Source organism: Sceloporus occidentalis, unplaced genomic scaffold (assembly GCF_023333645.1).
Source record: "Sceloporus occidentalis isolate IW3139 unplaced genomic scaffold, rSceOcc1.0.p SCAF_10, whole genome shotgun sequence".
Classification (NCBI taxonomy): Eukaryota; Metazoa; Chordata; class Lepidosauria; order Squamata; family Phrynosomatidae; genus Sceloporus; species Sceloporus occidentalis.
In genome coordinates this window covers 4913902-4935922 of record NW_028316990.1, presented here as the reverse complement: position 1 = coordinate 4935922, position 22021 = coordinate 4913902, and the positions used below count along the sequence as shown (strand labels likewise).

The window sequence follows — 22021 nt, the reverse complement described above, 5'->3', positions numbered from 1 at the left end:
TCTCCATCTTTTGTGAGGCTACTAAAGTTAGTAAAGTAAAGTTTGCAAGGTTGTTTTGCAAGGGTGTTTTGCAGTAGAAAGTAAAATTTACTTTATATGTTTTAAAAAGAAGGATGATCTATTTTCTCTGCTATACTGTTGGAAAGGTGGTGGTGGAACTGGTTGTTGTTCAGCATCTTCCCTTCCAATTTCATTTCTCTGCTTGTGAGATCCACTAATAAATCTCACATTTGTCAACATAAGGAGGGCAACTGAGCAGAGTTTCTATTTCTTATAGAGAAAACATGGGAGTTGCTTTGTAAAAGCAATTCATTCCTGTTACTTGTTATAGGCTGCTTTGGATCCCATATTGAGAGATAAGTGGGATATAAATCAAATCAATCTGTCAATAGTCTGGGGTGTTGCTGGTGTCTTACACATCCATAGCTTCTCCAACAGAAGCAGTTGGATGTTTTTGCCCCATGCACAATGGTTGTATTCAATTTAAGGTTGCACAAGCAGAGTTGTGCATGCAATGCCATTGTGCATGGATGCACCTGTACTTTCAGCTGCGCATTTGGTGTCTTGGTTCAGCTGTGCAACACAATTTTTCAATACTGTGTTTTGGGTCATGTAGCAGAGTTAATAAGTAACTGCACATGTGAAGATTTATACTAAAGGTGTATCTGCACTGCAAAATTAAAGCAGTTTGACACCACTTTAACTGTCATGGTTCCTTCCTGCGGAATCCTGGGGTTTGTACTTTTGTGCACTTTTTCACAGAGAAGGCTGGAAACTACAAATCCCAGAATTCTATGGGATGGAGCTACAGCACTTAAAGGGGTATCAAACTGCATTATTTCTACAATGTAGATGCACCCTAAACTGAGTTTTCTTCACCTTCCTACTCATTGAAAACCTGAAGATGTTTTGTAAAGCACCATCTTGCTGACATGCAACCTTGCAAATGAGTAACTTGGGTTATAGTTATTATGACCAGTGCAAAGTACTTCTTATCATACACTTTCAATGTGATTTCGACTTACAGTGGGGTTTTCTTGGCAAGATGTTTTGGTCCTCTTAGGCGGAGAGTGTGACTTGACCACGGTCACCTAGTGGGTTTCCATAGCTGAGCTGGGATTCAAATCTTGGCCTACTGAAGTCCTAGTCCAATATCCAAACCATTCCACCACACTAGGCTATCACAATGTCCTTACAAATCACAATCCAAGCTTATCCAGCTTCTATGATCTGTCAGAAGTTCTAGGGATACTTAGGATTAGTGTTCCTTGGAAAGAAGTGGCTGGCGGGCGTATTGCCATTTTGTAATATTTACATTTGTGAAGCTATAACTCAAAGACTCCAAGAGATGGCAAAGGCCTACTGTTTCCACTTCAAATTCCCAAAGAGACAACTCCTAAACCGTGAGATTAAAGAGTCCAAACTCAGCAATCTTATTATCAAGTCCAAGTTTTGGAAGTGTTTGTCATCTGCCACACAGGAACATTGACTGACAGTCCTTCTCCCATCAATCTGATAGGAAACCCAGAAGTAAAAATGGGAGGTGATCGCAAGCTCTGCCTTTGACTGAGCATAACAGCGACTTGACTTATCCAGTCAACTGCCTGCAAAACTCACACCCTTTTTTTTAAAAACACACACACACACCCCCTTTTAATCTATATTCTTGGCATACATTTCTTGGAACTTGCCCAGGCTTGGCACAAATGTTAATCCTTAGTGGTAATGACAAAGCTTATAGACCCTATAAAGATTACCTTACTTTGACGTGAGTTTTCCTTCAAGCAATTTTGGCAAGGCTTTGACCTGCACCTCATGTCACAGTGACCCAGGTCGAGTAGCACTGTTAAGCATAATGTGTTGGGAGGTCATGGCACACAAAACGCTCGAAGCTTCTTGCGGCATCATTTTCAGCAGTAATAAGCTGGTGCAACCCTTCCTTCGACAAGCTGTATAGAGACCAAAACAAACCCAACCAAGCCTTGTTTGAACTAGGATATAGAACAAGGTGTAGACATAATGATGTCCTTGGCCAGCTCCCAGCGCGTGGGGCACAGCATCCACATTTCCAGAGATAAAAATCATAAAGAATAATCTGGATTGGTCAGCCCAATGGCAAAGCTACTCCTCATTTGTTCTTTTTTACATTCATTAATTCCTGCAATAAACAACTGAAGCTGTCATACTGGCTGCAATTTTTGTGTCAAATAAAGAACAATCATTATCATCCTTATCACTGTTATTTTGCAATTCATCTTTTCTCTCTAGTTTGTGAGATTATACCAAATTGCAGGTACATAGTCCCAAATGAAGCAGCTCTTTTGAATCAGTCTCTCGAAGTCAACACTCATGTAAGTTCCATTGACCAAGTGGGCATTCTCCAGTAAAAGAAACTGGATTTGTCAATCCAGTTTGTCTTTAATTTTATTAATTTAATTTAATCCTTTCAAATCTGCTGGTGGTATTCTTTAGATGATTCATCATCATCATTATCATCATCAACAGATGAGTTCACCAAATCAGAAATCACATATAAACTATCCATATGAAAATACTGAATTAATTTAATGCATGGATGGAGTAGCATATCACAGTAAGGCAGGGTTGGGGTTAACCATGGTTTGCTGCTTAAGCCACCACTTGCATGTATACGAACAAGCAAACCATGGCTTGTCTTTTTTGCTTTCTGGTTTGTCTCTGATTTCTTTGTTCAGCTGTTCTTTTTGTCAGTTCCTGTTTCAGTTTGGGGAGACAGGGGAAACAAGCCATATTTCTGTGTTCCTATGGATTAAACAAGCCAAAGGTCATAAGCCAACAACCAATCTTGCATTTCAATTCTGTGTTTGGTTAAAATAAGGACATGTTAGCAGAGCTAGGCTTGCACATAGTTACAAGTAGGTTTCTATAAACAACAAAGAATGAGTGAAGAGACAAGTAGAATACTCCCTGCTACTTTGCTTCTGTTAATTCATCTGAAAACCCAAATAAAGCTTATATACATAGTACACTAAAACCAATCAGGGGCTCTATTTTCCTCCCTAGGATTCCTGATTGTATAGAGAGAAATCTGCAAGCAAAAAAAATATGCATGCATAACATATATTCACATTTTTATCAAACCATATGAATGTCAAGAGTGAAGATGGCAGCAAAGAATCTGATCCATTATCCCAATCTACAAGCACATGCCTCTGTCCCATGAAAAAGGGGCATGGTAAATTATGATATCATAACGTTATGTAATCGAACATAATTTGGAAATGTGCTTGTGTCAATGAGGGCAACTGAGAGAGTAAGAAGAATATGATGAGAGCCAAGAAGTTATTGGAAAAGGAAGGCAGGTATTGGCATTGCAACGAATGCTCATAAAATACAAATAAGCTCAGCCTTTGTTATAGTAAAAAACACTAAACCAAAAAAGGTAGGAAAAAATAAAAGGTAAAATATACAAGGCGATGATATGAGAAACTACTGGCCATAAAGCCAGATGCTTCCTACTTTGCATGTCATGCAACGATTGCAGCAGAGCATTAAAAAAACAACCCTTAAAAAATCCACCATTCACATCTTCACAAATAAAGATCATGAACCAATGGTTCACAAACAAAGAATGTGGACCAATGGTTTTCTAAAGTATTACCGTTTTCTAAAGCATTATTGGTTGGAATTTGGGGGAAAAACGCATCTGCTCCCAGATCTGTCTCTTAGTTCTTGCTTTTGGTCTCAGCGACTCTTAGAGCACTGGGTATGCTCGGTGGACTCATACATTTGCTCATGAAAAAGTCATAAAACCACAGAGGTGAATAGCAGAAGAGGAGCAGGAATTTGTAGGCATTCTTGCCAGGAGTGTATAAACCGTGTGGATGCACTGCCAGTAATGCATGCGTAACATCATAGAGTACAGGTGAAAAATCAGACGCTGAAAAAGAGGGAATGTGAATAAGCATGGTCTTCATCGAGTGGATGTAATCTTCACCATAATCTTTCTTCACATCTGGTGTGAGATTGTCAAGAAGGTTCTGTTCTTCCTTATTCCAGAGCTCAGGATTTCCCTGGATACCTAGAAAATGAAACAGTTTGTATATGAATACATGGGCTTCTTAATATGAAAGACTGTTTGAATGAGAATAAAACAAGAGAAAATGTGTGATAGAGGTCTTCTAGGTAGTATTTTTCTTCAGTACTGGAACATAGGGGCTCGACAGACATTCCCGAAAGGGCGGACTGGAGCCACTCAATTTTGCTCCTGATGGAGGCTGCACCAACCAAACAATGCGGCCTCCATCAGGAGTAAAAAGAGCCCGCTGAAAGAGAGTTCTTTTTAGTCTCTATGGCAGGCACCATGACTGCCCCACTGGCACACTGGCGCACAGTGATGATGCATGCACATCGCAGCAATTTTTAGATGCTGTGCCACACTTGCATCATCATGGCGGCCCTCATATGGACAGGGCTGAGTCATGATGGTGCTGCCGCCATGCAGTAACACTCAACAACATGCAGTTGCTCCACAATCCTGAACTCTAAAATTGGCCCCAGACTGCCCACTTTCCGGCAGTCTGTACCGAGCTATAGTCTCTCTTTTGATCTAAATGATGATGACCCAGTTCATAACTCAAAAAGAAGAGTGGTTTTGGAAGCAAGAGTAGAAAAGAGCTGGATGTAACCCAGCTTCCTGTTTCCCACAGTAGCCAAGCAAATGTATATGGGAAATTTGCAGGCAGACATGTATGCAATAGCACTTTCCCATTTATGTTTCTCAGCAAGTAATTCCCAGAGACACAGTGCCACTGGTTGATGAAGCAGAATACAGTTGGCCCTCTAGATCCATGGACTGAAGCATCCATGGTTTGGAAACATTAAAAAAATATACAAATTCCAAAAAAAAAAAAAAAAAAAAAGCAAACTTTGATTTTGCCATTTCACATAAGGAGCACAATTTTACTATGCCCTTGTATTTAATGGGATGTGAGCTTCCTGGGACCAAACCTCAGCAGATACCAAGGCTCCAGTGTATAACTGTCCCAACAAGAGCATGTAACGTGTGAAACCAAGGGTGAGGAATCAACACTACTATGCCATTCTGCCTCAGATATGTGTAACCATGGGAGGCATCTGGTTACTGATAAATGCATGCCCCAGTGAAGCTTACACATGAACATGTCCCTTTTGAGGTGAAGCAACTCTATAGTCCAGTATTTCCCAAATTTTGGTCCTCCAGGTGTTTTGAACTCCAACTCCCAGAAATCCTAGCCAGTTTGGCCAACAATCAGGATTTCTAAGAGTCCAAAACATCTGGAGGACCACAGTTTGGGAACCACTGCTCTAATCCTTTGTGCCAATCTAAAACCTCCCCACCAGAAGCATAAAAGTCCCAAGAAGGGCTTTGCTACTTCTGCTGCTTACTAGGGCCAGAGGAAGGATTCAGCAGACAATTCAAACAATGATGATATGAATAGTTACAAAGCTCTGGTGGCACAGTGGTTAAATGTCCGTACCGCAGACACAACATTGATCCCTAGGGCTCCAAGGTTGGCTCAGGAGATTATCACACGTCTATTTTTATGTGATCCAGGCACAGGCTGGGCCTGGGCTTGAATGGGTGAAAATGGATCTTATTGCATGCCTTTTTGCCCAACTCAGCTGCATCGCATACCCTATCCAGACTCCTTGCATATTTTTTGAAGGACGGGAAAGTATCAGAGGTTGGAAAAAGTACCCCAGGAGTCCAGAGCAGGCATGCGATGCGGCTGAGTTGGGGAAAAAGGTGTGCAATAAGATCAGTTTTCACCCATTCAAGCCTGTGCCCACCCATGCCTGGGTTGGGTGAGAACAGACATGTGATAATCTCCTCAGTCTTCCATCCTTTTGTAGGTCGATAAAATGAGTACCCAGCTTGTTGGGGCCAATTGGTTTATAGATTGTAAAGGATGCTGAGTTCTCTATAGAAATGTAATGGTATAGAAATGTAAATGCTATTGCTGGTCTAAGCTCTATGGGGAAGAAAGAGAAAGGGGTCATTTCATCTATGTGTGCATTTATCTATGTGCGCATGTGTGAATTGCGAGTGTGGAGTGTTACGCTCCGCTTGCTTGATGTAATAACTTGGCCAAAGTCTCCATAATCACATTTCAGTTCTTAGGCTATTAAAAAAGTCATAAACTGAAAATAATACAGCTTTCAAAGTGACTGTGGGAATTGGTGCAGCAGTTAGCATTTAATAAGCTAAATTGTTTCCCCCCCTCCAACCTCAACTGGGATTTATAAAAGACAGCAATTCCTTGGGGCCTTTCAAGACCCAAGGAAGGGAAAAAATGATTAAATTCTCCCCAATTTTGGAATGCTTATTTTTTTAAAAAAGTAATCAATTTCCATTATTCCTTCTGGTTTTTAGGAAACAATGGTCACTACTCACTGCTGTGCTTTTTAAAAACCATTTTACATTTAAGCAGAGGCTGGATGGCCATCTGATGGGGATGCTTTGACTGAGAGTTCCTGCATGGCAGAGTGGGGCTGGATTGGATGGCCCTTGCGGTCTCTATGATTCTATGATTCATTACTTTTTGCCTTGGTCATTAAAAAAAACACATTACTTTTCCTTAATTCTTGACATAAAAACACAAAAACCTAGGATTGATAAAAGAATCGCATAAAACTTGAAAAAAACCCTGTCAAAATGTTCCTCAAAATTTCCTTAAAGAGCAATTAGGAAAAGATTGCTCCAAATATAGATGTAAAAAATCCTCACAATTCTGAGTGAACAAGAAAGCAAGTCTTCAAATAGCAAAACACTCCATCAGTAAAATGGTCAAAATGAAATTTTTTCACATGTTGGGACTCCTTTTGTCGAAAAATGTAATTGTGCCAAAAAGAAGTTTTTATGTGGCAAACAGCATCTTTTTCCCAAAAGAGCATTTTTCTCCTTGATTTTTTTTGTGCTACGTGTTTTCCCACAAATAATAATAATAATAATAATAATGGGCTTTTTTTGCCCAAACAAGATTTTTGCAATAATAATAATAATAATAATAAAATCTCAAAATGCAAAATAAAATGAAATTTTAAAAATTGAAAAGAAAATGCAAAACATATGTGCAAACATCTTCATAATCTCAACTAATGTGCACAGAAGAGTTGCAGTGCTCAATTCTTGGGCCTGAGAATGAAGCGAGCGATGACCATGCTTCATACCAAGAAGGATCTTTGCTGAATTATATTCGCTAGGCGGCTTTGCTGCTTCCTCATTATCAAAACAAAATCTCAAGAGAGAGTTAATTGCGTTACTTATCGCACATTCTTTCCAAGCTCTGCTTTCCCTCATTTAAACACAATCATTGTCTTTTCCAAAATAAGGTATGGCACTCGGTTAGTGATATGCACACACATAAGTGTGGCTTATATGCACTAATATCTCTTTCTGGAAAGGGTGTGGAGGGCTATCTTCATGGTCTTCACATCCGCTACAAACTCTCCTTTCTGGCACCTGCCAAATCCCAGTTCCAACTACTGCTCTGCCTCATTTTCCATCTGAGTTGTCTCACGCAAAACAGTTCTATGAAAACGTGTGCAAACATTCAAGTGTTTGAACTGTCTGTTGTTGTTATGTGCCTTTGAGTCATTTCTGACTTATGGCAGCCCTAACCTATCACAGGGTCTTCCTGGCAAGATGTGTCCAGAGGGGGTTTTCCATTGCCTTCGTCTGAGGCTGAGAAAGTGTGACGTGACCAAGGTCACCCAGTGGGTTTCTGTGACTGCGCAGCCTTTTGAACCCTGTCCTCCCAGAGTCCTAGTCCAACACCCAAACCACTGCACCACACTGGCTTTCTTACATGTTTTGCTGCTGCTCCTGTGTTGTCCAGGATTGTGGCTATTGCCTGATGTGATTTATTTCAGAGACAAATTCTATCTGGAATCTGAAAAAGCCCAAATAGATTTTGCACATCCAGGTGGGTAAAAATACCAAGGATGTGAAGCCATTTGTAATTTCTACTTCAAAACATTGGTCCCTATTGGTTGCACATGGCAGTTGCATCGTATCCATGGGGTGGCTAATCCACTCTAAGTCAACTTTAAAGGAGATGTCCTCGGTGCTGTTCCCTATCCCCAAATTAGACTGTGACCTAAACATAGTTCTTTTAAAGTTCAAATTGAAATCAAAATTAGATGCATGTTCGTCTAACCGGTATGAAGTCCATCAGATCCCACTGCTGAGGAGGCTTCCAACCCAAAAGTCCACCGAGCTCAGGAACTAAATAAAAAGCCAGCAACTTACCTGTCCTGAAGGCTGATGGATGAATGGCAACTACTTTGATGCCCCATTTTGACAGCTCCTGCCTCATCACTCCAGAAAACATGGACAGAGCGGCTTTGGATGCTCCATAGGCAGCAAATCGCGGCATTGGGATGCCTCCTATGGGAAGAATCAAAACTGGCTACTCACTCTCTCCGCTGGTAATTTAAAATGGATGATTATAAGCCTCACTGAATTTTAGGCTGAGGTTAAATGCAAGGTGCGGAAGGGGACCTGTTTGCTAGCAGCTGCAAAACCAAACCAAACAAAAATGTAGAAGTTCTTGCCAACTGCAAGCAGCTGCCTCTTGATTTATTCATTTCTCCTTTTCCCTCCTCAGTAATGGAACCAGGCTTTGGCATTTCCACGACAATTGAAGGTATGTCCACTTGGACGAAAGCCCACTGTGTTTACTGTGGTTACTCCCAGGTAATATGGAAAGTCCTGGAGTATTATTGGGTGGGTTAAGTGTGTGAGTGGGAATCACCACAATTCGGCATCCAGTTCTGAGGGGAAATAGATCGTACAGGATACAACACTGGGTCAATAAATGGGTTACTATGTTTTGTCCCCATTGTGATAAATAGGAGAGTACAAACTGTACAGAGCATGTACAAGGTGCAAAGGATGGATGATTTCTCCAGCCTGCTTAGGTTGGATTTGCTCTGAAATGAGCTGAGTTCTTTCATTACCAACCTACCATCCTAAAGCTTGAGAAGTTGCCTACTGGAATTCAGAGTCAATTTGAATGTGTTAACCTTCATATCCCATAAATCTCTTCATCACCTTCTTCCCAGCTATTCTTCCATGCTACTCCTTCCCTATCTCAGCAAACTACAGCTTCTACAACTTCCATTGAAGTGATCTTCAGAAAACCATGGCTACTAAGGGCCCCCATGGCCTGTACATTAACAGAGAACCAGAGATGAGAAGGAAGTCTTGTTTTGTCCTCCTGAAAATTTGTGGGTCTGTGGTCAGAGTTATTGGCGTCCCTTGGTTGAAACAAGAGCCCTCCCCACTCATCTTGCCCCATTTCCATTAGACCTTCTGCTACCACCATCCCCATCCCCATACTTTACTGTAGTCACTTCTACACTTTATTACAACCAATTCAAGTGAGCTATGACTCTCATCCTTTATCTGGACAAAGAACAACCTGGATCTCAAAGGAGGTTTCTTTTTGTGTTGCTAATGGAGTTTACATTTTGTCTCCCAGAACCCACAAGACCAAAAGAGAGGAATGGCTTCATCCTACATGAATATCTCTCTGTACCACCTTCACTTAACAACATCATCTGGACAAAACGTAGACCAATGACTCCAACATCATTTTTCCTTTTTCTTTCTTCTATATGCTTTTCAACACCTTTGCCTGATGAAGAACCTAGTGGAGCCTTCAAAGCTTGCATCATGTATTTTGTGCCATTTGGTTCATCCCATAAAGATATTGCCATCACTTTCATCCCTTCCAGGATATATTAGCAAGGTCAACCACTGTTTCAACTCCACCAAATCCACCAAATGTGGCTTCCACTCCACCAAACGCATTTTAGGAAGTAGACGGAAGTCTACAAAAGCTCATTCTGCCAATTCATTTCTATCAGTTAGTCTCAAAGGTGCTACAAGATCTCTCTACTTACTGATTCTACAGACTAACACAGCTATATCTTTGAATCCTACCACTGCTTCTGATATTCTGTTTCTTTTCTTCAAACCAGGCTCCCCATTTGGGATGTTTCTTTTTCCCTTTTCAGATGTCAATGGCAACTCCTTTGGTGAAGGGTACCTCCAGTATTGTATAAATATTGCTTACATTTTTTGAAAAAGAGCACTGGAAGGCAGTTAAACATCTCCTCACTTTGTAAGGATGAGTGAGAATTTTCCTTTGGACAAGAATTTACCAAACTCTGACATTTCTTCATATTTGAATTACAAAGCACTTGAATTTGTTTGATTCAAATGGAGGCAAGAGAAACTGGAACTGTATATAACTTGAGAAAGTGAACTAGTAGTAGTTGCTACTAAAGAAAGCTGTGGTTTATATGTGTTGTTGTTGTTGTGTGCCTTCAAGTCCTTTCTTACGGTGACCCTAAGGCAAACTTTTCATGGGGTTTTCTTGGCAAGTTTCTTCCAAGGAGGCTTGCCTTTGCTATCATCTGAGGCTGAGAGAGTGTGACTTGCCAAAGGTCACCCAATAGCAGAACTAGGATTCAAACTCCAGTCTCCAGAGTCCTAGTCCAATGCTCAACCCACTACACCATGCTGGCTCTTACAAGTGTAGTTATCTGTGTAGTAATTCACTAGTCAGCAAATGAGTCAATAGGTCTAATCTATTGGGACAAAATGTTTAGAATTCAACTTTCCCATGTCTTTCCCTCTCTAGCGTCTCAATGCAAAAGCTCTCAAAGAGATAACATCAGACAAAAGGTAAGAATCTTAACAACATACCATCATGACTGCTTGTTCCCTGTCCTTGTGAAACACATAGTACACATTTCCCACTAACCAGTTTATCTCCTGCCTGTAATGAGATCAAATTGACTTTCGAGACATCAATGTGCACCCAGGCAAGTACAGACTGAACATAATGAAACTGTTTTCCTAAAGTTTATTGATGACAATGGGAAACATATGTTAAAACGCTGTTTCCTTGATGGCAATCTTGTGACTGCTCCCATTACACAGATGGAACTGCTGTTGCATCGTAGTCATGGTCCAACCTACCCCTTATGAAGAGACACATGTGCAATGTTCACACACATGGTCCAGACCGTGGAAAAGGCATGTGAGACAAAGCTATTATATAAATGTTCTCCCTAGGGATGGGTAGATTTGCCTTACTTCCTTTCCTTCATTGTTCTGTAGGTTGCTCTGCCTTATATTCCATTCCTCCCAAATTCCATTTTTACCAGGAAGGAATATCAGGAAGGAAGAAATTTAAAACAGCACTGCAGACCGGTCTCTTCTGGAAGACTTATCCAGATGATTTTTAAATGATGGATTTTAAATGTGGATAGTTTTAGTGTGTGTGTGTGTGTGTGTGTATAGTCTTATTTGTCCTGTTAAAAATAAGGGCTGAGGTCCTGTATCAGACACATAGCCAGCATGTAGTGACTACAATCTCTCTCCCAATCTGGCCCCTGAAATCCACTTCAAAATCTAGCCAACTACATGAGAGGACAGAGGTTTGTGTGGTGCTGAAGGAGGCACTGAAGGATGATGCATCCAATCCCATCCCACCAGTGAGCCACAGAACTGGGGCCCCTGTGGGATCCTATCACAATATCTTTGCACACTGTCAGATGCTCAAGGGAAAGGACTGGAGGTATCCTTCTTTGGTGCCCTGCTTGCCAGCACACAGAACTCCATTCACTGGCTGGTTTGTAAGGTGGGTATGGAAAGCATTTATGATTGTGGCAATGACATTATAGTCATAAACGCAAATAGGAAACAGTTCTGAGGCCACAAGTCTAACTTAAAACATCATAACTAATATCAGCGAAGCTATTCTTTTCCTTCCCATGCTTTGCTTTGCTCTAAAAAGCATGCAAAGAGGGTGTCGGAAAAACAAATATAAGAGTTCAGCCGGTCCTGGATTGATTTCCCCATTTTCCCCCAATTGCTATAATTCTCAGGGGTAGTGGGACCTATACTAAGTCCCAGAGCTGTCCCACCCCTGCTCTAAACAAAGCCTCACCTATCTGGAAATAACTGTCATCATTTTCTTTAATCTCCTCATTTTTCTCCCCAGGCTAAACATGCTAAGTGTTTTCACACCTTTCTCATATGAGGGATGCCTGAAAGAGCAGGCAGCAATTAGCCTGGCAAAGAAATGACTTAGAAGAAATGTGAAAGCTGTCTTCAAATATCTTGAGGGCTGTCAGGTAGAAGATGGGACTGACAGCTTTTTTGATGCTCCAGAACAAATAGGTATTCATGGCAGGGCAGCCAATACTGGCTGATGTTTAGGAAAAACATGCAACAGCAAGGACTGCTGGACAGTGGAAAAGACTGCCTTAAGGGAAATTTCTTGAGTACAGACTGACAATAATCTGCCGGGAGTCCATTCTGCACTGCAAGGAAGTGCAAGGAAACCTTTCCATCACAACAAGGTATTTTCCATCACAACAAGAACACAACTTTGGAAAATCTAATAATTCATCATTTCCATCTTGGAAATGTGACCAGATATAATTTCAGGAGCACCGGGTGACACCAAGGATGGGGACAACACTGCCCCAGGAGAGAAACATTATTTAAAGAGGTACTGGATACCTTTCTGGGAACATCTGGAAAAAGATAGTTACACCAGAATAATCCTAAATTACCCCATCATAACATACCTAGTGGTATAATGGTTTGAATGGTGGACTAGGACACTAGGAGATTGGGGTTTGAATCCTAGATCAGCCATGGAAACCCATTAGGTTCCATCACATTCTCTCAGAAGATGGCCTCTGAAGAAATTTGCCAAGAAATCTTCACGTTACGTTTGCTCTAGAATTGCTGTAAATCAGAAGTGACTTGAAGGCACACAACAACAACAACAACAACAACAACAACAACAACAAAGCACCAAGATTTCCATGATATGTATTGCACCCCTGCTATAATAGAAGATTCTGGAAAGAAAATGCTAACCTCTGTAGAGGATTACAGGTGCCACCAGTGAATATAGTGCCTATAGTCACACATAGTCAGATAACCACAGACAGACACAGACACAGACATAGACACACACACACACATATATAAGTGACCACAGGACAATGCATATTTATCAGCTTGTCATTCAGGAGGTTCTCAGTTGATTCTTTTCTCTGCTATTTTCTGTAAAGCCCTAAGTGATACTGACACTTTTGACAAACCAGCTTTTCCCCCCCACCTGCTGAAATTGATAAATGCATCTGCCATTTGATTCAGCGTCTGGATGCCTGCCATGCTGAAGACAGAGCCCAAAACAGCAGAGAGGAGATGAGGCGACATTTTAAACAAGTTTGCTATTGCCTCATTTTACCCTGTCTTCATCAATCCCCGATGTCAGAAAGGAAGTCTCAACAGTCTGAATGACATTCCGGGAGAGAAATAATTCCTCGGCTACCGAACAACAGTGCCGAAAGCGACTCGTGTTTCCATTATAACAAACACTTAAGAAGCCCCCAAAGACAGGTGAGAATTTTTAAAGATGCATGAGACATTGGTTTCTACAATGCGCAAATGGATCTCATGCTGTAGGCTTGTTCTGAGGATGGCAGAGAGTCGGATTTTAAGTGATATGTTTGGTGAAATCACTGCATTGCGCTTGCTGGAAAACTAAAAGTTAGAGCCATCAATCTCTTTAACGGTTTCCATAGGCCTAAAGCCAATAACTGATGTCAACTACCACAGGTTCAGTTGTTGAATGGTAGGTAGGTCAACTCTTATGTAAATCCCATTGATTCGATGGATCTGTTACACTTAGCAATTGGATTTAGGCCATATCTGCAAGATACCATTCTTACAACAATAGGGAGTTTATAGTAGATCCATGTAGACCTGTATTTGTTAGCCTGATTGATAGCCTTACTCCTAGGACTCAAGGGTGAGGTCTTTTCCATCACTTGACAACTGATTCCTTCCCTTAAAAATACTAATAACTAGTGATCTGGTATTTTAGCATAATTGTGGGTTAGTTGTTACTGTTGTTGTGCCTTCAAGTTTTTTCTGACTGATGGCAATCCTAAAGGCAAGCCTATCATGGGGTTTTCTGACCAGGTTTCCTCAGCGAGGGGTTGCCAGTGCCACCCTCTGAGGATGAAAGAGTGTGACTTGCCAAAGGTCACCCAGTGGGTTTACATGGCTGATCCAAGATATGAACCCTGGTCTCCAGAGTCATTGTCCAACATTCAAACCACTACACCATGCTCGATCTCCATTTCTGTCTCATGGTGATCCTAAGGCAAGCCTATCATGGTATTTTCTGGATAAGATTTGTTCAGACGGGGTTTGCCTTTGCCTTCCTCTAAGGCTGAGAGAGCGGGACTTTCCCAGTCACCCAGTGGGTTTCCACAACTGAGCAGGGATTGAACCCAAGTCTTCAGAGTTGTTGTCCAATGATCAAACTACTATACTATGCTGATGTAGTGGACATCACCTATTTCTGTTGTTGTGTAAGGAGGTATCCAGTACCTTCTTAACAGAAGACTTTTGCTAGAACTTGCAAGGCTACCAGATGATACCAGATGCAGTTCTGTTCCTGACCAAGAGGTCCCCCAGCAATAGTCTAATGAAGCTCCAGAAGTTGAGTCCTGTTTAATGGATTCCATCAAACCACCCATTAGTTCTTCCTGACCTGACCATTAAATACCTTCATTTTAAGAAGGGAGTATTGTTCTGATGATTTTATATTTGCTTCCCCAGGGTTCTGTTTCATTCTTGGCAAGATGCAAGATTCTTGCATATTAAACAACCTATTAGTTGAATGCTGACACAGGCATAATAACTGGATTTGCATAGAAACGTGTAAGGCAGAGCTCATGGGGAGCAATCTGGGTTAGATAAAATCACCAGACATCCTGGCTGTGGGATTCTGGAAGCTGCAGTGTCCCAGAGTAAATTTTCCCAAACTCTAATATGGGATTTTAACATGAAAATGTTGAATAAAAGCTATAAAGAATAAGAAGTGGGATGGTCCACAGAGGTTGCATCTGCACTACAGAAATAACGCAGCTTGACAACACTTTAACTGGTGTGGATCAATGCTATGGAATTCTGGGGTCTGTAGTTTTGTTCAATATTTAGCCTTTTCTGTCAGATAGCTCCTGTGCTATCACAAACTCCAAATCTCAGGATTCCTTAGAATTGTGCCATGATTCCTTAGCATTGAGCGTCAAACTGCATTATTTCTGTAGTACAGATGGAGCCAGGGAATATTCCATACAGATTTACATGTCCAGAACACTGGAGAAGCACTCCAGTTTGAGACCACTTTAACTGCCCTGGCTAAAGGCTAGGGAATTCTGAGAACTGTAGCTTTGTGAGACATTTAATCTTGGTACAGATGTCCCTTTCTTCTCCAGATCATTGCTGCAGCAACTGCACAACCACAACAATCCGCTGCAAAAAGGAGCTCCTTCCCGTGATGCTGCCAAGGTGCCATTTGCGCCCTGGAGCGTCGCAGTGAGGTATCTTTTGCACTGCGCCTTTTGGATGTGTCACACAAGACACATCATGGACATGTATGGTCGATGCTGTGTAAAGTTGGTGCTGCCCATACATGCTAGGGTTCTGGAGTGTGTGGATGCTATATGCGCTGGAACCCTAGAATTGGCTCCAGGCCACCGCAAACTGGCCGTCTGTACTGGGCCTTAGTCTTTTCTGTCAGACAATGCTGGTGCCACAGTAAACTACAGTTCTCAGGATTTTCTAGCATGGATCCAGGACAGTTAAAGGGATATCAAACTTGATTATTTCTGCAGTGTGTTTTGGATCACAGTCTGTACGCTGGTGAATACCACAGAGATCCCAGCTTGACTCACCTGCCAAGCTTGAGATGTTAATAAGCCTTCCTTTGGATTTCCGGAGCAAGGGCAGGAAGGTTTTTGACAACTCAACGGGACCAAAGAAGTTGACGTCCATGCACTGTTTGTAAGAACGCATGGGAAGCAATTCCCCGTCAGCAGTGTATCCCATTATCCCTGCATTGTTGATGACACCCCAAAGATCTAGAAAGAAAGGAAGCACAAAGTTCAGATATAAAACTTTCCCCTATAATAAGGATGGAAATAATATTTGGAAACAGTTGAAGAGCAGTCAGCAAATGTCTCTCTTGACTACTGGAAAACCCTGACAAAAAAATTCTCATACTGTGCTAATGAGAATTTTCACAGTTTAGGACTTACTCTGCACAAAATGTGAAAATTTTTAAAAAAGAAGAAAGCACTATTTATACTATTCATTTAATTCATCCATTCAGTCAGATTGTTTGGGTCCTGAGCCCACATCTAAAACAATTTTAAAGAAGCCAGTCTTACAAGTATGACATATATATGTTAAAAGGCCTAACTATCCTGAGGGCACCAGATCCTGTCTGATATTGGAAGCTAAACAGCTTCCAATAGCAGCTGTAGGCTATATACAGAGAAAAGCCATGGCATATTTCAAATATTCCTTGTCCAAGGAAACCCTATGAAATTCAGAGGGTTACCATAAATTGACAGGTGACTTGAAGACATGCAGATGTACATTAGGGGTGTTAGCCAATACGTCACTTGTCCTGTTTTCCCAGGTGTAGCTTTTTTCTCCCAAAATTGCACCCTGTGGGAGTTTCCTTAGGCATGCATCTTTTATTTTCTCAAAATGTTCTTATGGGTGGGAGAGTTTTGGAGGCTCTAGAAGGAGGTTGACATGTGGCTCGACACATTCCCACCCCTTGATCTATGCAGACCTCCCCTCCCCCCCAAATACCTTCATTTTGCAACTTTCTTTTAACTTCAAGATACACATCTTTAATCTGTGCAGAATTGGTGACATCCATTCGCAGGATGGAGAGCCTTTCAGAACAGGTCTTTCTCAGTGTTTCGGCACCGGGCCCTTTGTCATTTAAAACCGTAGCAAACACAGTGAATCCCAAGTGGTCGAGGTACTTTGCCAGCTCATGACCTATGCCACTGTCACTACCTAAAGAGAACCCAAATTGAAAAATGCATTAGATTATTATTACTATTATTATTATTGAAAGATTGGTAACCATTTATAAAAATCTGGAGCAATAAGAATTCTAATTATGTAATCATCATGGCTATGGTTCTTAATAGTAATATCATAAAAGTGGCTTTAGACTCAAAAGAAGGAGGAGTCAAGATAGGCGGAAGGAATCTCAATAATCTAAGATATGTGAATGACAACATAATACTAATGGAAAACATCACAGACGTGGACCAATTACCAAGGAAGGTCAAAGAAGAAAGCAATGCAGGCTTATTGCTGAACATAAAGACAACAAAAATAAAGACCCCCCAGAGAATCCTATGTAAGTTCAACCTAGATAATGAGGAAATTGAAACAGTCAAAGAGTTACTGTACCTTGGATCAAACATTGATCAGAACAGGGACTTCTGAAGAAATAAGAAGACTAGGAATGGGAAGGGCAGCAATGAAAGAACTAGACAAGATCCTAAAGAGTAAAGATATATAACTGAGTGCTAAAGTTAGAATCATCCATGCCATTGTATTCCCCCTCACCATGTACAGATGTGAGAGCTGGAGAGTGAAGAAAGTGGGTAAAAAGAAAATCAACTCATTTGAGATGCGGTGCTGGAGAAGAGTCCTGAGGATCCTGTGGCTGGCCAAAAAGGCAAACCAATGGCTCCTTGAACAGATCAAGCCTGAACTCTTCCTGGAAGCCAAGATGATTGAATCAAGGATATTATACTTTGAATACATCATGAGAAGGCATGAATCAGTGGGAAAGACAATAATGCTAGGAAAGGTAAAGGGCAGCAGAAAGAGAGGAAGACCACACACCAGATGACTAGATTCAGTCAGGGAGCTCATGGGTCTGAATTTACAGAGCAGAGCAGTGAAGGACGGGGAGTTTTGGAGTTGCCCTCATCCACAGGGTCGACGTGAGTCTGCTTCACAAGACTACAAATCCCAGGATGGCATAGAATAGTGCCATTGCAATTAAAGTGACATCAAGCTGCTATGATTATGTAATGCGGATACCCAATCCCCCAGCCGGCAGCCAAAAAAAGGGACGCACTCAAGCTCTGATTTGGAAGTGGATTTATTGTGAATTTCATCATGATGGATGATACGAAATGCACACACTAGAGGAAAACACCTGGAAGACTGATTGGCTGAAAAGTTTTGTTATCCCCAATATTCTTTTATTGGCTTGTTGTTGCTAATGTTCTTTCCAGGTGAATGGAATGAGGTTATTTATGATCATGTTTCCATCCTGGTCCCGGAGGATGCAAACTTGCAGTCAGGTGCATATAGTTCTGGATTCTGAACACCGGCGGCAGCCAGGCTGAGCCAGCTGCTTAATGTGACGAATGCACTAATTTATCCAATTAGTTCTTTTGAAAACTTTTTCCAGGCAAGATCTGCCTAAACAGTCTGCCTGTCACCAGTCTATATCTCTTGAGCCAGAACAAAGCATGCCTAAGATTGCCATTGGGATTTTTTTTAAAGGGCTGAGGATTTGAGAAATCCAGAAAAATGTGTATTTGCAAGACCAAGGCAGTGTCTGCACATTCTTCTTAAAAAGAAAAAGGGGAAGAAGAAAAAGAAAAAGAAGGGGAAAGAAACCTCTCAAGAGAGGCTGAACCAAAAGTTTTTTGCTGAGAATATATATTTTTTTTTGGGGGGGGGGGTTGAATTTTAAGAAGGGGACAAAATGAGAGGGACTCATCCTCTGCTTTACCCAGAGCTTGGAAAGTTACATTTCAAAACTAATTCATTCTTGGGTGCCTCTAAACAATGCAGTTTGAGACCACTTTAAGTGCTGCAGCTCCATTTTTTTTTGGAATCCTGGGATTTGTAGTTTAGCCCACTGGGTGACCTTACGCAAGTCGCATGGTCTCAGCCTCAAAGGAAGGCAATGGCAAACCTCCTCTGAACAAATCTTGCCAAGAAAACCTCATCATAGGTTCCCCTTACGGTCACCGAAAAAAGTCTTGAAGGCAGACAACAACAGCAACAACCACAACCACAACAAGGTCTTTGCCTACCCTGCCAAAGAGTGCTGGTGCCTCACAAGACTACAAATCCCAGGTTTCTGTAGGATGGAGCCATGACGGTTAATGTGGTGTCAAACTGGGTTATTTCTACACTGTAGACGCACCTCTTGTTAAGTATTGTGACATTTTAAAAAGTGGTGGGCCGCTGTACAACAGCATCTAGTCAATTGACTAGCCTTGTAATTTGACAACGCTAAACGTGATGATCATCTCCAGTCATTATTATTTGAAGAGAAATCCCCACAAATGTTTTGACAGAGTGCCAAGAACTGTTGGGTATCTTGAAGAGTTTCCTCATGATGGCAATATGCAACCTGAGTTCCTTAAAAGCTGGATTTGGGATTCAGTGCTATTTAAACCTCATGTCTTTATTCGTCTGGATGATTTGCATAAAGTTTCATGCAAATAAAGGACTGGGAATAAGGCACCAACTTCAGCAATTGCTGTGTTTTATTATTTTCGGAGAGAGGTACAATTTCACAGTACAAGATGTGCTGTCTGCATTACTGTTGCTGTTTTGCTGGTGTCTATTTTCATTGTTGTAAGACGTATAGGAGTAATAGTGGCAATATGTGAGTAGGATGCTGCCATTTGTTTGTCTAGTTTGACAACCTTAGATTGTGGGAATGTGCAGCACTCCAAATTCAGTTAGTCTCCAAGTCACAAACAGGTTTATAATGGCCAGTTACTTGGTGTTGGCTTCTGAGAGACAGACAGAGAAAGAGAGAGAAGAAGTGTGCATCTATACTGTGAACTTAATGCAGTTGGACACCACTTTAAGTGCTGTAGCTCCATCCTAGGGGATCCTGGGATCTGTAGTTTTACAAGGTCTTTAGCCTCTGCCAAAGAGTGCTGTTGTTGTGTGCCTTGAAATCATTTCCGACTTATGACGTCTCTAAGGCAAATCTATCATAGGGCTTTCTATGATCTCCAGATTCCTCGTCCCATGCTCAAATTACTACACCACACTGGTTCCAACAACAACAAGTGACAGAGTGCTGGTGCCTCACCAAACTACAAATCCCAGGATTCTGTAGGATGGAACCATGGCAATTAAAGTGGTGTCAAATGGCATTATTTCTGCAGTGCAGATGCATCCAAAGACACAGGCAGAGATAGAGACTGAGTGAGATTGAGACACACAGAGAGAATTTGCACCTTGAGCTAAAGAGCAACAAACGAACTATTGAGTATGCTGTTATTGTGTGCTTTCAAGTCATTTCTGACTTGTGGTGACCCTAAGTCTAACCCTATCATGGCGGTTTCTTGGCAAGTTTCTTCAGAATGCCAATGCTATCCTCTGTGGCTGAGAGAGTGTGACTTGCCCATGGCCACCCAGTGGATTTCTATGGCTGAGCTGGGATTCGAACCCTGCTCTCCAGAGTCATAGTCCAATGCTCAAACCACTCCAGCCCATGTAACTGTTAGAACAACAAAACAGAAAGCAGAATTTACCTAACAAAAGCCACGGACAAGAGCTGTCAAGTTTACTACCCCCTTTTTTGTATGAATGGACATTATTTTTAGCAACGACTGATGGATTTTCTTTCTCTTTCGTTCCTCTCCCTAGCTCCCCTCTCCGTCATCCCCACTGAATAGTAGCGGTCTTTCTTTGGCAAGGCACCATGTAGTCATATGAGCAATTTGTTTATAGGTGTGATACACACCCACAGCCGGAGTTTGTTCTTGGAATCACTTTGCAGCAATTTATCAAGGCCGGCACACTGTTTCCGAGCTCCTTGTCACCAGTGAAAACGGTGTGTCCCTGCCTTTGCGGAAGGTGACATTGGTAAGACAAACAAACAAACAAACTGGGAGTTCTCTGTTGGCGGCAGTGAATCTCTTGATCAGCAATTTGCAATGAAGGGAGAAAGGAAAACAATATAAAAAAAGAAGAGCCCAGTTAAGAATTTCAGGCATGTGGCTTTTTAAAGATTTTAGAGATTACAGACCCAGTTACTCGATCCTTGCTGACTTGGCAGTCAGTCCCTTTGGATTCAATGGGGCTTACTGCTGAGAACATGGATAGGACAGACTGTGCTGGAAGCCAAGAAAGTAGACATCACATGCAATTTCTGTGCAAAGGCCTCTTATTGCTGTGCCAAAGATATATCTATTTTTTAAAGCAGACAGAGGATGAAATTAATATTAATACATGAAGGAATGTATGCCCCCAGGGATGCAAAGTAATTGACATTGTTCGGTTTCAGAAACAAGTATAAAATGTTAGTTTCACAGCCTTTCCCTTGACATTTCTAATATTATTATTTTATTGCTTAATTTAAAAAAGATTTTTCTTCTTACCTGTGATGAGTACAGCTTTGCAGTCCACAGGCAGCATGGCTTGCGTAGGTGTGTAAATGCAAAAGATGAGGCACGCCAAAGAGAATAAGCTCAAGCCCAGGTAGCTCCTCAGGGTCGCAAAGCACAGGATTTCCAAAGCAAACAGCAAGAGGATGCCCAAGAGGAAAGGAATGGCTTTCTCCACCCGGTTCTTCTTGGCTCGGTAAAGAATTGTCCCGCCATAGAGCAAGGTCGCACTTGCGTAGATCAACAGGCAATTGTCCACTTCGGAGTGGTAGAGGACCATGATGGTGAGCAGACGACAACCAAGGTGGTACGGAAGAGCGGTGGGGGAAAGCACAATAATGGGGATAAAAATTGAAAATAAATTCTTATCAGGGTCCAAAAATTCACACCTCGCTATAAGGCAGGAGCTCTTCGATGTGCACAGATTGGAAAGAAGAAACGGAGTGGGGAGGGGATATCCGTTGCAGTGGGAGTGATCTTTTTAAGGATTGCAAACAATCAAGTTGCATGAAGAGATGTGTTTGCCTGGTGTGGCTTACCTCAGCTGCTGCTTGCCAGACAGGATTTTATAAAAGACAAAAAGAAGCCCTTGGACACTTTCTCTCACCTTCTTATTTCTTATTCCCAGAGGGCTCCACCTTCTGAGGGACACCCAGTGCTTGGATAATGATTGACAGAACCAGGCGTGAGTGCTGAA

General features: G+C 41.6%; 1 protein-coding gene across 1 annotated transcript; it reads right to left on the bottom strand.

Moving 5' to 3' along the window:
- Positions 1–3679: 3679 nt before the first annotated feature.
- On the bottom strand, positions 3680–21604 carry LOC149305760 (17-beta-hydroxysteroid dehydrogenase type 2-like). The gene is made up of 5 exons (XM_089476833.1): positions 21319–21604; positions 16736–16948; positions 15808–15993; positions 8273–8410; positions 3680–4060 (listed from the first exon to the last, which is right to left on the bottom strand). Exons 1-5 carry the CDS (start codon positions 21602–21604, stop codon positions 3705–3707), a joined length of 1179 nt encoding a protein of 392 aa, XP_089332959.1. The 3' UTR covers positions 3680–3704.
- Between the last annotated feature and the right edge of the window lie 417 nt (positions 21605–22021).

What these genes read in the sequence shown, in the direction of transcription:
- LOC149305760 (XM_089476833.1), bottom strand. Translation starts at nt 21,604, where the DNA reads ATGGTCCTCTACCACTCCGAAGTGGACAATTGCCTGTTGATCTACGCA. An exon ending in CAAAGCTGTACTCATCACAG is followed by an intron (nt 16,949 to 21,318) that starts GTAAGAAGAAAA and finishes GGTTCTCTTTAG; the next exon opens with GTAGTGACAGTGGCATAGGT. An exon ending in AAGAAAGTTGCAAAATGAAG is followed by an intron (nt 15,994 to 16,735) that starts GTATTTGGGGGG and finishes CTTTCTTTCTAG; the next exon opens with ATCTTTGGGGTGTCATCAAC.